Here is a 16,400-nt window from a genome sequence, read left to right as displayed (position 1 = left end):
TCTGCACGGAACGGTGAACGGTTTGCACAGAACGAAACGAAACGCTTTGGAGGTGTAGTAGCACGCTTCAGGGTCTGTAATTTATGTTTTTAGAAAATACATAAAAATATAAACAATAAAATGTCTTTCTTTGTTGTTTCACCGGGTAATGAAGGTAGCTAGCATTGCCCTAACCCACATTTTTTTCTGCAATGCAAGCTACCTTCATCATCCAATGAAACAACAAAGAAAGCATTTTCTTGTTTAAATGAATGTTTTGTTTACCTCGGAATATTTGATAAAGTAATAAGGATTAGGTATAAATATGAGGGATTGCAGCAATATGAACCTGCACTCATTTTTCTGACTTTGGACTAACCCATGCAATTTTAAGTCCCGTACCAGTAAAGCTGCAAGGGACTACTAGTTTCCTCTCCCTCTATCAGTTACAACTCAGTTTCCAGGACTATTTATGTCTCCCCTCTTTCAGGGGGAGACATATTTTTTTGAGTACTTTCAGTCCGTCCATCTGTCACAAAATCTTGTGAACACTTCTCCTCCTATATGGGTAATCGGATAGACTTGAAACTTTGTACAATGCTTCATTGCCATTTGTAGGTGTGCATATTGTCGGAACAGGAGGATCCAATTATTTTCCTAAAAGTTATAGTGGATCTAAGGGGGGTGGAGGATGTAAAATAGTTTGTGAACACTTCTCCTCCTATATGGGTTATTGGATAGACTTGAAACTTTGTACAATGCTTCATTGCCATTTGTAGATGTGCATATTGTTGGGACAGGAGGATCCAATTATTTTCCTAAAAGTTATAGTGAATCTAAGAAGGATGGAGGATGTAAAATAGTTTGTGAACACTTCTCCTCCTATATGGCTTATCTGATAGATTTGAGACTTTGTACAATGCTTCATTGCCATTTGTAGATGTGCATATTTGTGGGATGGGAGGATCCAATTATTTTCCTAAAAGTTATAGTGGATCTAAGGGGGGTGGAGGATGTAAAATAGTTTGTGAACACTTCTCCTCCTATATGGGTTATTGGATAGACTTGAAACTTTGTACAATGCTTCATTGCCATTTGTAGATGTGCATATTGTTGGGACAGGAGGATCCAATTATTTTCCTAAAAGTTATAGTGAATCTAAGAAGGATGGAGGATGTAAAATAGTTTGTGAACACTTCTCCTCCTATATGGCTTATCTGATAGATTTGAGACTTTGTACAATGCTTCATTGCCATTTGTAGATGTGCATATTTGTTGGACGGGAGGATCCAATTATTTTCCTAAAAGTTATAGTGGATCTAAGAGGGATGGAGGATATTAGAATAGCTTGTGAATGCTTTTCATCCTATATGTCTTCTCCGATAGACTTGAAATTTTGTACAATACTTCAATGCCATTTGCAGATGTGCATATTGTAGGGACAGGAGGATCCAATTGTTTTCCTTAAGTTATAGTGGATCTGAGGGGTGGAGGGTGTAAAACAGTTTGTGAACACATTTCCTATGTGGTTATGGAAGTTCATAATGTCTATGTTCCTGCTCATGCTTTCTCCTCCATACCATGCAGTACATTAAAGGGAGAAGGAACCTTTCATTTGGAGCACTTCCAATTTGGGGAGATGGGGAGACATTAGTTTTTCATGAAAACAATCTCTAGTTTCACCATGTATTGATTTAGGAAGCTGAAATTTTTAATTTGATTTGCTATTGTACCAATATGTTTCATCAGTTAACTGATTTTTGTCCCCAGCTTTAGCATGCAGTTGGGGATATCATGTCTTGATTCCAGGAATTGAAGTTGGGAGGGGGATGTAACTTCATGAGGCAGGGAGTCTGAGGGCCGGCTTATTGCCCCATTGGGTTCAGGGGTAAAGCCCCTGAATTTTATAGGGCTTGAAATATGTCTCCTATTTAGCCACATTTTGCTCACCTCATTGTTAGAACCCACAGGTTTTCTCTCCATTATGTAGTGTAACAGGGAGGAAACCTGTGGGTTCTGATGATGGCTGAAAGCTCGAGTGAGCTATTCTGATCACCTGTCTGTTGTCTGTCTGCCCATCCGTCTGTCCATAAAGTTTTCACATTTTCACCTTCCTTTCCAAAACCACTTGGCCAATTTCAGTCAAACTTGGTACAAATCATCCATGAGTGTAGGGCATTTAAATTTGCTCACATGAAGGACCATGCCCCCTTCAAAGGGGAGATAATCACAAAAATAGGATGGGTTCATTTAAAAATCTTTTTCTCAAGAACCACAAGGTGAGAAAAGTTCAATTTTACATGAAAAGTTCCTGGCATAGTGCAGATTCATGATTTTTAAAATCATGGTCCCTGAAGATAGGGGCCACAACAGGGGATCTCAGAGTTTTTTATACAAATATAATGGGGAAATATTTTAAAATCTTCTTCTCAAGAACTACTGGGCCAGGAAAGTGGAAATTTACATGAAAACTTCCTGACATAGTGCAGATTTAAGTTTGTTAAAATGATGGCCCCTGGGGGTAAGATGAGGCCACAGTAGGGGATCAAAGTTTTATATACAAATATATAGGGAAAATCTTTTAAAATTTTCTCAAGAACCACAGGGTGAGAAAAGTTCAAATTTACATAAAACCTTCCTTATATAGTGCAGATTCATGTTTGTTAAAATCATGGCCAACAGGGTAGGGTATAGGGCCACAGTTTAACATGTGAATATATAGGGAAAATCTTTTAAAATCTTCTTCTCAAAAACCACTGAAAGCTTCCTGACATAGAGTAGATCTAAGTTTGTGCAAATCATGGTCCCCAGGATTAGAGTGGGGCTACAATATGGGATCAAAATATCATTATTGGGGCTGATACATATCATTATTGGGGCTGACATATCATTACTGGGACTGATACATATCATTATTGGGGCTGACATATCATTATTGGGGCTGATATATATCATTATTGGGGCTGACATATCATTATTGGGGCTGACATATCATTATTGGGGCTGATATATATCATTATTGGGGCTGACATATCATTATTGGGGCTGACATATCATTATTGGGACTGATACATATCATTATTGGGGCTAATACATATCATTATTGGGGCTGACATATCATTATTGGGGCTGACATATCATTATTGGGGCTGATACATATCATTATTGGGACTGATACATATCATTATTGGGGCTGACATATCATTATTGGGGCTGATACATATCATTATTGGGGCTGACATATCATTATTGGGGCTGACATATCATTATTGGGGCTGATACATATCATTATTGGGGCTGATACATATCATTATTGGGGCTGACATATCATTATTGGGGCTGACATATCATTATTGGGGCTGACACATATCATTATTGGGGCTGACACATATCATTATTGGGGCTGATACATATCATTATTGGGGCTGATACATGCACATATCATTTATGAGAGGGGGGGGGGGGGGGTACCATGGGTAATTGCTCCATCTGCATGTATTTAGGTAATCCACTCACTTATTTTGTCCTTTAGCGGGGAAAGTAAATTACCTGAATTAGCTTGTTAGTGTTGCTTTATAGATATTTCATTCCTAAACTAAAAAGCAGTCTATTGTGACAAAACTGAATTTTTACGATATTTGTTAGACTTTGTGCAAAATGTAATTTACCGGACTTTTTATTTTTATGTGTTAACTTAGGAAATGAGTAGATTGATACATGTTAAGGTTTATTATCATTACAGCTGACTTATTCTAGCAAAGATTGTAAGACTTCTTCATGGTTGACTGAACTTTTTACATTCTTAATTGTTTTCTATACTTTTTTATATACTTTTTGAAAGTGGTCGAGAACAAAACAGACATTTGATAAAATTCCTGATAAACAGTACCTTACAAACTACCACTGAGATAATGGCAGGTCGCTTGACACCATTGCAAATACCAGAAATGTTTTTGCAATACACTTGTACTCCTACACTTTGTTGTTTGTCAAAATAAATGAGATGTTTGTTTCTCTGCTAGAGTTTCATTGTGAAAGGAAGTTTAACAAATGCTAAGAACAAAGCTCATTGTAAGCTCAAATTCCTCATTTTCTACAATGCAACTGTGAATGAAAATTATCACCTGTAACTTCATCTAGAACATCAATGTAATTCAGATTTACATTGTTCAATCTTGATTAGTATCTTTGTTGTGTAAGTAATGATCTTCAGAAAATGTGTTTTACATGGACAGACATGTGTGTGATACCCACCAATTCTTTCCAATTTGAAATTCCTTGTTGGAAATGAGGGGGAAACATAACCTTTTGAATTTTGTTTTAGGGTGGTATTTAATGATGTTGTCCAGACTAACAGAGACTACATGAGGGACATCACAGTCATTGAACCAGACTGGTTGTCTGAATTGGCTCCCCACTTCTACCAATTTGGAACTGTAAGTACCAGTTATTCTCTAGACGCTGTCTCTCAGGAGTGAATACAGACAGATATATTTAGGTCTGTCTATTAAGATTTCAGCCATTATAACAATGCAGTGTACCTCCTTAAAGAGCAAGCTATGCCACTGGTATTAAATTAACACATGATATAATCACACTATTCTGTCTAGTACTGGGCTAGATCTAGGTTATCTCGCTTATAAGGCCTGAAATTTCTGTAACCCTGTTGATCCCCTCCACCCCTTCCCTTTCCTTCGCCCATTTAGTAATTGAATAATATTTATCAAATATGTTACTGAAATCTTAACAAACTTTCTAAAGGTCTTCAGCGGGATAAATTCAACTTTGCCTTGCCCAATACCGATTTCCATTTCACACCCTGGATGTCTCCATATCATGCCCCAAACTGACTGTGTAACTAACAAATAATGTTCTTTTCTGTATTTAATGGGTTTGTCCTCTAGATGTATTTTTCATGGCATGTATTCTGACAGTTGTCCAATATAGGTCTTGTTGTAGACGTACAACTTCAAAGCCTATAGAAATCATATATTTCTGTAAAAACAAAGTGGCTCTAGTGAGCATTGTGGTTCTGGGCCCTCTTGTTAGTAATGGCAAAAGTGGTCAACTACAATAATCATTGTCTTTCAGTAATGAAAGTATTAATGTTAGCTCACCTGAGCCAAAGGCGCAAGTGAACTTTTCTGATCAAAACTTTCTGTTGTCTGTCGTTGTTGTAAACTTTTCACATTTTCATCTTCTTATCCAGAACCACTTTGCCAATCACTACCAAACTTGGCATAAATCATCCTTGGGTGAAGGAGATTCAAGTTTGATCAAATGAGGGCAACACTCTTCTCGAAGGGGAGATAATAGTGAAAATACACCGACAGATTTTAAAAATCTTCTCCAGAAGAAGCAGGCCAATTTAAATCAAACTTGGTACAAATTATCTTTGGGTAAAAGGGATTCATGGTTTGTTTTTGTTTTTTACAAATGAAGGGCCATGCTCCAATCAAAAGGGAGATAATCTCAAAAATAGGATGGGTCATTTAAAAATCTTCTCAAGAACCAAGAAGCCAGAATAGTTTAAATTTACATGGAGACTTCCTGACATAGTGTCAACTCTAGTTTGTAAAAATCATGGCCCCAGGGGTCAGGGTGAGGCCACAATAGGGAATCAAAGTTTTACATGCAAATATGTAGGAAAATTTTTTAAAAATCTTCTAAAAAATTACTGAGCCAGAAAAAATCAAATTTACATGGCAGCTTCCTGACATAGTGAAGATTCAAGTTTCTAATATAAAATCATGGTTCCTGGGGGTAGGGTGGGGCCACAATAGGGATTTAAAGTTTTACATGTGAATATATATATAAGGAAAATCTTTGAATATGGGCCAAGGTGACTCGGATGAGCGATGTGGCCCATGGGCTTCTTGTTTTGTATTTTTAAGCTTCAACAAAATATTATTGTTAAGTGCAGGGACAGATTAGAAAAATAAATTAACTTGGAGTGACATTCGTAGCTGTAGATTGTATAAATGTTCTATAGCATGGCAGCAAAATTTAAGATCTACAGTCTGACCTGGATTTCTCAACACAAAAAAACAAAAAAAAAAGATTAAGTCTCAGATTTTACTCCAATTTTGACTGCTGAAATAAAAGAAATCTCCAACTTAAAATTCTTTTGAGAAATCCAAATCTGGTTCAGAGGACTCTGATATGATATTAAAAAGAACAACTTTATAATTTAAATGTTAGAGCTGAGAGTTATGAACCCCCTTGTGTGTAGTGAAAGAGGAGAACATTATTGAACATTGATAATTGAACATTTATTTCTTGGATGGTGTAAAGCATTTTATGTGTTTTTCATTGTTGATGTCAAATTGAATTCTCATTTGTCAATGAATTATTGAATAACTTTGGTTTTATGATCTTTGTGGGCATCAATTTTTGTGGATTTATCAAAAATTAAATTCTCTGTTGGGTAATTTGATTGAAAAGTACTCTGTAGCAGGTCTGGCGTTCGTATAGTCTGTACTTCGCGTTGTGTTTGTTTTATTTTATTTTGATAGTGGCGACTTCGAAATGACCCAACTACACTATGATTAGAAACTTGAAAATAAATTCAAATAGAAATGAAAATAAGATAAATAACACTTTACGAATTTATTACCAGTATGAATGTGACAAAACACACTCCTAAAGCCTAGAATCTATCAAGAAATCTCCCAACCCAAATATAATAATAATTTAGTAAGTAAAAAGGGGCAAAGTAGATGAAGAAGACGTAATTCCAATATAGGAATATTGGAAGGAGAAATGTAGCAAGCAAGGCCAGCTGTCTCGCTTCCACGAATTGTAAGCTGCATGGCTTTATATAGCAAATTAAACAATATATAAGCTGTCATTAAAGTTATTGGCTAAAAGATAAAGTGGGCATGGTCAAATACAACGGGTGAATAATTTACATCGGCATCGAAATCCAGAAATAAAAGTAAAAGTAAAACCCAAACTACCACAACTCATATGTTCATTTATGAGCAGAGTTGATTACTTGATAGAATCCTCAGTATAAATGTAATGCTTCATGTGCAGTCAGAGTGTATAACCACAGGGAAAATGGCTGTGCTACTCTCATATGTATATACAAAATCTAACCACAGGGAAAATGGATGTGCTACTCTCATATGTATATACAAAATCTAACCACAGGGAAAATGGATGTGCTACTCTCATATGTATATACAAAATCTAACCACAGGGAAAATGGATGTGCTACTCTCATATGTATATACAAAATCTAACCACAGGGAAAATGGCTGTGCTACTCTCATATGTATATACAAAATCTAACCACAGGGAAAATGGCTGTGCTACTCTCATATGTATATACAAAATCTAACCACAGGGAAAATGGCTGTGCTACTCTCATATGTATACACAAAATCTAACCACAGGGAAAATGGCTGTGCTACTCTCATATGTATACACAAAATCTAACCACAGGGAAAATGGCTGTGCTACTCTCATATGTATACACAAAATCTAACAGTAATTTCAGGATAAACAGCTTCTTCCAAAGAATCTTCAATGGATCCTGTAAATAATGAAAGCTTATTCCTTTAGAAAAGGTGGTAACAGTGTAACTTAATGGTTTGAGCAAAGTGCTGACAGAGGATGAATTAATGAACAAGAATTAATTAATGGGTAGATCCTTTTTGAGGATGGGAATAGAAGGTAGATAATATTTACCTATTGATAAATTGGTATAGTGCGTAGACATACTAAATCTCTGATCACAGTGAAGTCAAAATATAATAGTGACATCAAAGCCGTGTGTCAGTTCTATAATAAAATTTTGTTTCTTTTTTAGGAGAGAGAAATAGCTGCGAAACGAGCTAGAACTGATGATGACTGATGAAAGGATGATGGGAAAGGTTTGATGGACTCGAAAGAGAGGCGGGCTTATTTGTACTTGTAAAGCACATGAGCTTTATAGTGAACACATCTATGACGTGTAACGCTAGTAAAATCTCGAGACACGCCTGGACTTGTGACATGTGTGATATGACTCATGATGTGATGTATGACCTGTGCAGTTTCCAGATATGCAGAAATAAATGTAGTGACGCTAACCGCACTCCATTTTGAAGAGTGATAATTTTTCCAGTGAAAATCTTTTAGTCTTTAAAAGAGTTTATTGATCTGATCAATCTGATGTATTTTTATGAAAGATTTTACGTAGAATAAATCAGAACACTCTCATTGAAGTCAAGTGTCATCGGTAATTTATAAGTTTGAAAGCCATATTGTGCTTATATCCCCACTATTGAATATTGGGTTTTATCCTTTTTGCCTTTATGTTTGTCCACAACTAATCATTAATTTGGTGACTCAGAAGGCCAAGATCAAAGCTTATTTCAGGTCAAGGTAAAAGTAACTACCAGTCTTGACAACTTAAGTCTGTTGCGGCCGGGATTTGAACCCTGACCTTCCGCTTGCAGAATATAAGATAGTGACATCAAAGCCAGACCTAAGTTGTTAAGACTGGTAGTTACTTTTACCTAACAAAACTTTATTATTATCGACACACGGCTTTGATGTCACTATCTTGACCACCGCAGGATTTCCTTACGAACATGCTGCAGTTGTAAAGAATGTCCATATGAGAACGGAAAAATATAGTACATCTATTAAATAGCTGGGAATTCCAACAGAAATGAAAGTATTTATAATGTAAATATGAAAATCAAACTTCATTTTTAAAATACTTGAGAGTATTAACTGCAATGCTTCAAGCCAGCATGCCTTTCATGAAGAACCAACACGCTTCATGAAGTATGCCTGCATGAAGCATCACAGTTCATGTGCTCATATATTTTCAAAATGAATTTTTTTTTAAAGTTTTATTGGCTTTTCTTCACAAAATAAAGCACATGAATACTTTAAAGGGACTGGTTCATGTTTTTCGAAAGAAATGTTTTTCATTTTTGATGTTAAATATTATAGATGTAGCTCATTTAATGTTGACAACCAATATTTGGACCGTCTGAATGCAAGGATAAGAGCAATATTTTAGCTTTGATTCTGTGTTATGTAAACAAAGACTCGAGTCTTTTTATGTAAACAAATAAACCAGTCAAACGTTAATTTTGTAATTTAAAGCATCTTCATTTTGTGCAATCACAAATTTTAACTTTTAAATGACACATTTTACCTTACGTATAATAATAAACTTGGATCAATATCCATTTATTTTGAAAACCCCGTAAACAATAACGCACCTGAATCTTTGTTTTCAAAGCAAATAACAAACTCTCTATAATGAGCTTCTGTCATGATGAATAACTTTAATTTTTTTGTGAAACCTTCTATACATATTAGACTGTAGATTTTGATCATTTAAAGTGAAAAACAAAGAAGTAGGTACAGTCTCTAAAGTCATTTGGCCCAAAATATCGATGATTTCACTTGGAGCTCAAACCCTGGCATTCAAATGGATTAGCAAACCCAAAATCCGCTCAGTTTGATCAGCAAAATGATTTGTGTCATATGACGAGAGCTAGAAGTTGGCATAAAATTGCAAAAATGCCATTTTCAATGAAAATATCCACAAATTCAGGTGGTTTTCTTTTCAGAAAACATACAGCGAATGTGTCGAGCAAATTCATATTCAAGTATGTTTTTCATCTTAAAATAATACACAATATATATCATTTTTATTTTGCTCGACAAATGCGCACATCTTTTCCTGAGCAATAATCTGTATGACATTTGACAGTTTTCGGGCTTATTTTGAAAAAAAGGTGGGAAATCTCTTATTCATGATGTCATAATGCTATCCAATTAGAAATATCATTCTGATTTTGTTGACATAGTATACCTGGCATATATTTTACTTTCTTAAAACACTTATTAAAGTTAATTCCAGACACATTTTATGGAGAGAAAAATGTTGGGCCATTTTATGCATACAATCGTACCTTGTTCTTTGGAGGAAAATCGTGAATCAGTCCCTTTAAGTATCATTATGTGTAGAGGGGGAGAGATGTGGGCATGTTTTAAGTAAATATTAGTTCCTTCTGTTCCATTGAGTACCAAACTTTTCCTTTTCACCATTTTTATAAAAGATATATTTCAGTGTTTCATAAAAAAAATTCCATTTGTGACATTACAGCTGATGACAAGTTTGGAGGTTTCTTTCTCGGTGCAGTTTGTAGTATAAACCTAATACCTCAGCCTTAAAATGATAGTATTCTATATATCAAGCTAAAATAAAGGATTTCTTTGTGATTGATATCTGTCCCCGAGTCTTATCTTCCAAAAGTTGTTGAAAATTTACTAGATATAGTTGTAAACTATCGCATTCCCATAAAAGACGTGCTGTTTCCTCCTCAGAGTAGCAAAGGTTCCCAGTATTTAGAGTCACTCTATTCTTTTTATTTTGAATAAGAATGAGTTTGTAGCTAGGTTTATAATTCTGTACTGACACTGGTGGAGTTTACAGTCATTTGTCACTCTGAAGGAGATTTTGTGGATTATTCTCCATTCCCTATTGTCTTCATCCAATTTAGCTCTTGTTTGTTCTGCCACCGGAGACCCGAGTTATTTTGTTGATCCATAGCATAATTTTGATTTCTAACATTTAAAAATTGTACAAGTACATATATTTGACATAGTTTATGGACTTGTAAGCTTCAAATTATGTTTTTAGGGCCAAAATTTTTATACATGTAATCCACGCTCTTATTGCATGGATAAAATGCTGTTGTATTCTAAAAAGTTTATCTTAAAATTTGTATAACTATCACTAAAATGTTCAAAGCTAAAATGAGAACCATCTTGAACACATCAATAACATCATTAATCAGTCTGATGTTACTGTCAAACATTTGTTTATTAAAAAGTGGATCATAAAACAGACGTGAATCAGCAGCAACAGTAGACTCATCAATAAGATTATGTAATATGATGTAGGACTTGAATACATCAATCCAAAATTAATTTTTCAATGTTTTCAAGAAAGTGGTGATATATTTAATCCCAGTTAATAAATTTGTTCAACTGAAAATTGGGAATAAACAGTCCCATCCCTCTACTTGAGGGATGTCTTAGGAGTAAGATATCAATCGGAAATCCTTGAATGTCTCGCGCACTCAACATAAATTTCGGATGTAATACGATGGCATCCATTAGAGAAATTGATGTATTGTTAACTATGACATCACAGACCACTACACTACATATGTCACAGATTAAAATGCATCAAATTCCCTCATGGATACCATCGTATTACATCCGAGATCTATGTCGAGTGTGCAAGATTCCGATTGAGTACCCGGTAAGATGTCTTATTCAAAATAACTTGGAAGCTATAAAAGACATTGGATTTACCTTTTTCAATATCCCATTTTCATATCTTTTAACAATTACTTCTTTTATACCCTGTGAATTGAATTATTCCATATGAAAGAAAAAAATGTTTTAGTTTTACAGTATTGTTCAGAGGGCTTTGGAATTGTCGTTAAGATATGGTTTAAACTGATTTTTCCCATGGGAGTCAAAATCCTTTTCTCCCACATGATACCAATAGAAACTATATGGAGTTTGTCAAAATTGATATGGAGTCCACACATTTCTAAAAATTGTTTTAGTGTTTCCAATGTTTCTAAGAGAGATAAGTGAAGTGTCATCAGTCAACTGGGAAATCTTCTTTTCTATATTGTTTACAGTGATACCCCTAATAGTTTTTAATCTAATCTTAATTGCAAGTATTTCTGCATAAATTAAGAAAGTATATGGTGACAAAGGGTCACCTTCCCTGCACCCTCTCTGAATATTGATTCTTTCAGAGAGATCACCACCTTGATTTTATACTTTACAAAATAGTAAAACCCAGTTTTGAATAGAGGTACCAAAGTTAAAGAAAGTGTTTTTTGAGTAAAATCCCAGGACACTATTGAAAGCTTTTTTGAAATCGATAAGTGATAATAAACCTGGTATATTTTCAATTTCTTCCTCGGTGTAATGCATATCATAAGTAAGCCTTGTATTTTCTCCAATATATCTATTGGGAATAAAACCTGCTGTGATCATGGTTGATTAATTTATCTAGATATTCATTTCTTAATGAACCAATGAGGTTTGACGTGGTCATGGCACGAGTCGGGATTGAACTCAAGACCTCCCAATTACGAATGACCATTTGAGATTTAATGAAAGAAAGCAAAAATGAACAAGCTCACATACCCCACGCTCCAACATTGCTTGACAATGCCTCACATAATGAATGGTAATGCTATGCATTACTGCAAGAACAGGACAGACTGGCTCGAAATTCCAAGTTCAAAAGGGGCATAACTCCCAGAAAAATTATGGAATCAGAATTTTCTGGAATATGCACATCTACACAGTGTGTCCTTATTATTTAGAAAGTTTCACGAAATTCTGTTGAGCCGTCTCAGAGGAGTTGCGCTGACAAGAACAGGACAGACGGGCTCGAAATTATAAGTTCAAAAGGAGCATAACTCCCAGAAAAATTATTGAATCAGGATTTTATGGGAATATGCACACCTACAAAATGTTTCCTTATTAACTACAAAGTTTCATGAAATTCTATTGAGCTGTTTCACAGACGTTGTGCTGACAAGAACAGGACAGACAGGCTCGAAATCCTAAGTTCAAAAGGGGCATAACTTCCAGAAAAAATTTTGAATCTGCACTGTGTGTCCTTATCAACTACAAAGTTTCACGAAATTCTGTTGAGTGGTCTCAGAGGAGTTGTGCCTGCAAAAAAGGGACTGACAGATGGGTTAAGAACATTATACCTTCCGCAACTTCATTGAGTGAGGTATTATGATGTAAAGGAAAAAGGTGCATGAAAATAACAGACTGTAGTAGTAAAAGAATTTTGTATTTTGACACGACAACTTTAATAGAAGCCAAATGATTTTGCTATCATTATTAATAAAATCGTTTTCCAAAGTAGAAAAAAGATTTATTTAAACATGCTGCAAAGGTATGCTGGTCTTTAGCTCACCTAGCTGAGCTTAAAGCTCAAGAGGGCTTTTCTGGTAACTTTTTGTCTGGCATCCATCCATCTGTAAACTCAAATCATTTTTTACTTCTTCCCGAGAATAAAGAAGTTTGAAGGGTCATGCCCCCTTCAAATGGGAGATAATCACAAAAATGCAAAAGTAGGGTGGGGTCATTTAAAAATCTTCTCAAGAACCACTGGGCCATAGGAGTTCAAATTTACATGAAATCTTCCTGACATAGTGCAGATTCAAGTTTGTTAAAACCGTGACCCCTGGGAGTAGGATGGGGCCACAATAAGGGATCAAAGTTTTACTTACAAATATGTAGGGAAAATCTTTTAAAATCATCTTCTCAAGAAACATTGGGCCAGAAAAGCTGAAATTTACATGAAGGCTTCCTAACATAGTGCAGAATAAAGTTTGTTAAACTCATAGCCACTGGGGGTAGGATGGGGCCACTATAGGGGATCAAAATTTTACATACTAATACACATGTATAGAAAAAAATCTTTAAAATCTTCTTCTCAAGAACCATTAGGCCAAAGAAATTTACATTTACGTGAAAGCTTTCTGACATTGTGCAGATTCAAGTTTGTAAACCTCATTGCCCCCAGGGGTAGGATGGGTCACAATAGGAGATCAAAGTTTTACATGCAAATATATATAGGGAAAATCTTTTAAAAATCTTCTCAAGAACCACTGGGCCAGGAAAGTAGAAGTTTACATGATAGCTTCCTGACATAGTGCAGATTCAAGTTTGTTAAAATCATAGCCCCCCCCCCCCCCCCCCCCCCCAGGAGTAGGATGGGACCACAATAGGGGATCAAATTTTCACATACAGAAATATAGGGAAATCATTAAAAATCTTTTGAAGAATCACTGGACCAGAAAAGTTTACATTTACATGAAAGCTTCCTTTCATAGTGCGGAATCAAGTTTGTTTAAATCATGGCCCCCCCAGGGGTAGGACGGGGCCACAATAGGGGTTCAAAATTTTACATACAAATATATAGAGAAATCATTAAAAATCTTCTGACGAATCACTGGACCAGAAAAGTTTACTTTTACATGAAAGCTTCCTTGCATAGTGCAGAATCAAGTTTGTTAAAATCATGGCCCTCCAGGGGTAGGACGGGGCCACAATAGGGGATCAAAGTTTTACATACTAGTATATGGAGAAAATATTCTTTTCAAGATTCATTGGGTCAAAGACGTTTACATTAACATATGAAAGCTTCCTGACATAGTGCAGATTCAAATTTGTAAAAATTATGGCCGTTGGGGCCAGAATCGGGACCAAGTTTTACATGCGAATATATATGGAAAATCTGGGCGAAGGTGACTCAAGTGAGTGATGTGGCCCATGGGCCTCTTGTTGGGTAAAGGGGATTGAAGTTGGTTCAAATGAAGGGTCATGCTCCCTCCAAATAAAAATAATCAAGGAAAGGGGGCGAAAAATAGGATTGGGTCATTTTGAAATCTTTTGGCAGAAAAGTTGAAATTTACATGCATGAAAGGTGGGGATAATGAACAGTGATCAATATCATAAATCCATAAGCAATACAAAATAGATAGCTGGGCAAACACAGACCCCTGGACACATCAGAGGTGGGATCAGGTGTCTAGGAGGAGTAAGCATCCCCTGTCGACCGGTCACACCCACTGTGAGCCCTATATCTTGATCATGCAGGTATTTGTAATATTTGTTCAAATCAAGTTCCCCAGTTGGGGTCACAATTGATAGATGATCAAAGTTTTACATGGGGATGTACAGGAATTTTTTTTTTAAAAAAGCTTCTTCTCAAGAACAACAGGACCATTGTTACTCATATTAATATGCAAGCATCCCAAAGTAGTCAGATTCAAGTTTGTTCAAATTTTGGTCCCCAGAGGTAGGTCGGGGCCACAATAGGGTATTAAAGTTTTACATGGGAATATATAGGAAAAATCTTTATAGACCTTTTCAATAACAGTAGAGCTATGAAAACTCGTATCCATATGCAAGCATCTTCAGGAACTACAGGTTAAAGTTTGTTTATATCATGACCCTCAAGGCTGGGTAAGTGGAGCCACAACAGGATCTCAAGATCGAAGTTATATAGGAATATATAATAGTGAAACATCTTTAAAACCACTTTCAAACTCTTCTTCTCAAGTACGGCAGGGCCATGCATGATACGTCATTAATATGCAAGCATCTTCAGGTAGTGCAAATTCAAGTTTGTTTAATTCAGGGTAACCAGGAGAAAGGTGGGGCCAACAACATGAGATCAAAGTGTTATATGGGATTGTATAGAAAATTGATTAAAATAAATTCTTTTCAAGATTAGCAGGGACACCTAAATCATATCAAAATGCAAACATTCCTAAGATGTGTGGATTCAATTTTTTTTAAATGCCCCGTGACTAAAGATGGGAAGTGGGGGGGGGGGGGGGGGGGGGCAGGGCATTTTCTGTCTAAAACTTTAACCTTACTCGCAACTTTTGAATTGTGAATGATATGGCTCTCATATTTCAAGTGTGCATTCCTTGTGACAAGACCTTTCTTTTTGGTACCAAGGTTTTTAACCTCTTGGCCTTGGCATTTGACCTATTTTTAAGAGAACCTAGCCTAGATAATATCCCCATGCCTATTTAAGGTAGGGCTTTCATATTTTTGAATATAGATTCATTAAGGCAAGAACTTTCTTTTGATGCTATGATGTGTGACCTTGGAGTTTAATCCAGATTTCAGAACTTTATAATAACCTTGTTCATAGCCAGTGAGTGACATATCTTTCATATTTCATATATGTTGTGACAAGACTTTTCTTTTGGTGGTTTTTAACCTTGTAACCTTGACTTTGGATTCTGACCAACTAAAAGTTAATCTGAACTGTTCAAGGTAGGGTTTTGGTGTTTATAGACCTTACATTTCATAACATGGTTTGTAATCTTGTATCATGGCTATATATGTCATGATCCTTTGTGGGGCCACAATATGGGATCAAAATTTTCATGGTATTAAAGATTGCAAAATATCTTTAAATTAAAAATCTCAACAAAAGGGCCAAGGTGACTCCAGTGAACAATATGGCCCATGGGCCTCTTGTTTAATTTTTTTCTGGAGTAATGTGTAAAGAAAAAGAAAACATACATCATACACATGATCATGCTAATATGCAAGATTTGACATTATTTGATTGAAAAGCTAAAACATGAAAGGCCCAGCTGTTAACCAGATATCCAACCATAAATTTTGCTCTACATATAAACTCACTTTCTGTCTTCGAAATCAATGTTGATAATGATTTTGGTGGAATTTATCATCATGTCCACTGTTGATTTTAAGCTTTTTCATGCACACATGTTACACAATTCATCACAGTAAACAGCAATTATAGTGGTTATGAGACCCAATTAATTTGGTATAGATACATGGGTTTTATTCTGATAGACGTG

The 16,400-nt window shown here is 35.6% G+C and overlaps 1 protein-coding gene across 4 annotated transcripts in view; it reads left to right on the top strand.

Moving 5' to 3' along the window:
* LOC125680442 (probable ATP-dependent RNA helicase DHX35) overlaps positions 1-8,187 on the top strand; it is a 138,355-nt gene extending 130,168 nt beyond the window's left edge. For 2 of the 4 annotated variants that reach the window (XR_008802114.1, XR_008802113.1), the window contains one exon: positions 4,304-4,416. Coding sequence is in view for 1 of the 4 variants with exons in the window: in XM_048920045.2 (XP_048776002.2) it covers positions 4,304-4,415; positions 7,796-7,840 (157 nt within the window). In the remaining 3 variants the exon portion in view is untranslated. Of the gene's footprint in view, positions 1-4,303; positions 4,417-7,795 lie in introns of those variants that run through there. The other 2 variants (XM_048920045.2, XR_007371958.2) reach the window with 2 other exon arrangements.
* The last annotated feature ends 8,213 nt before the right edge of the window (positions 8,188-16,400 follow it).

This window comes from Ostrea edulis, chromosome 1 (assembly GCF_947568905.1).
Source record: "Ostrea edulis chromosome 1, xbOstEdul1.1, whole genome shotgun sequence".
Classification (NCBI taxonomy): Eukaryota; Metazoa; Mollusca; class Bivalvia; order Ostreida; family Ostreidae; genus Ostrea; species Ostrea edulis.
This window is presented reverse-complemented; position numbering and strand designations above follow the sequence as displayed.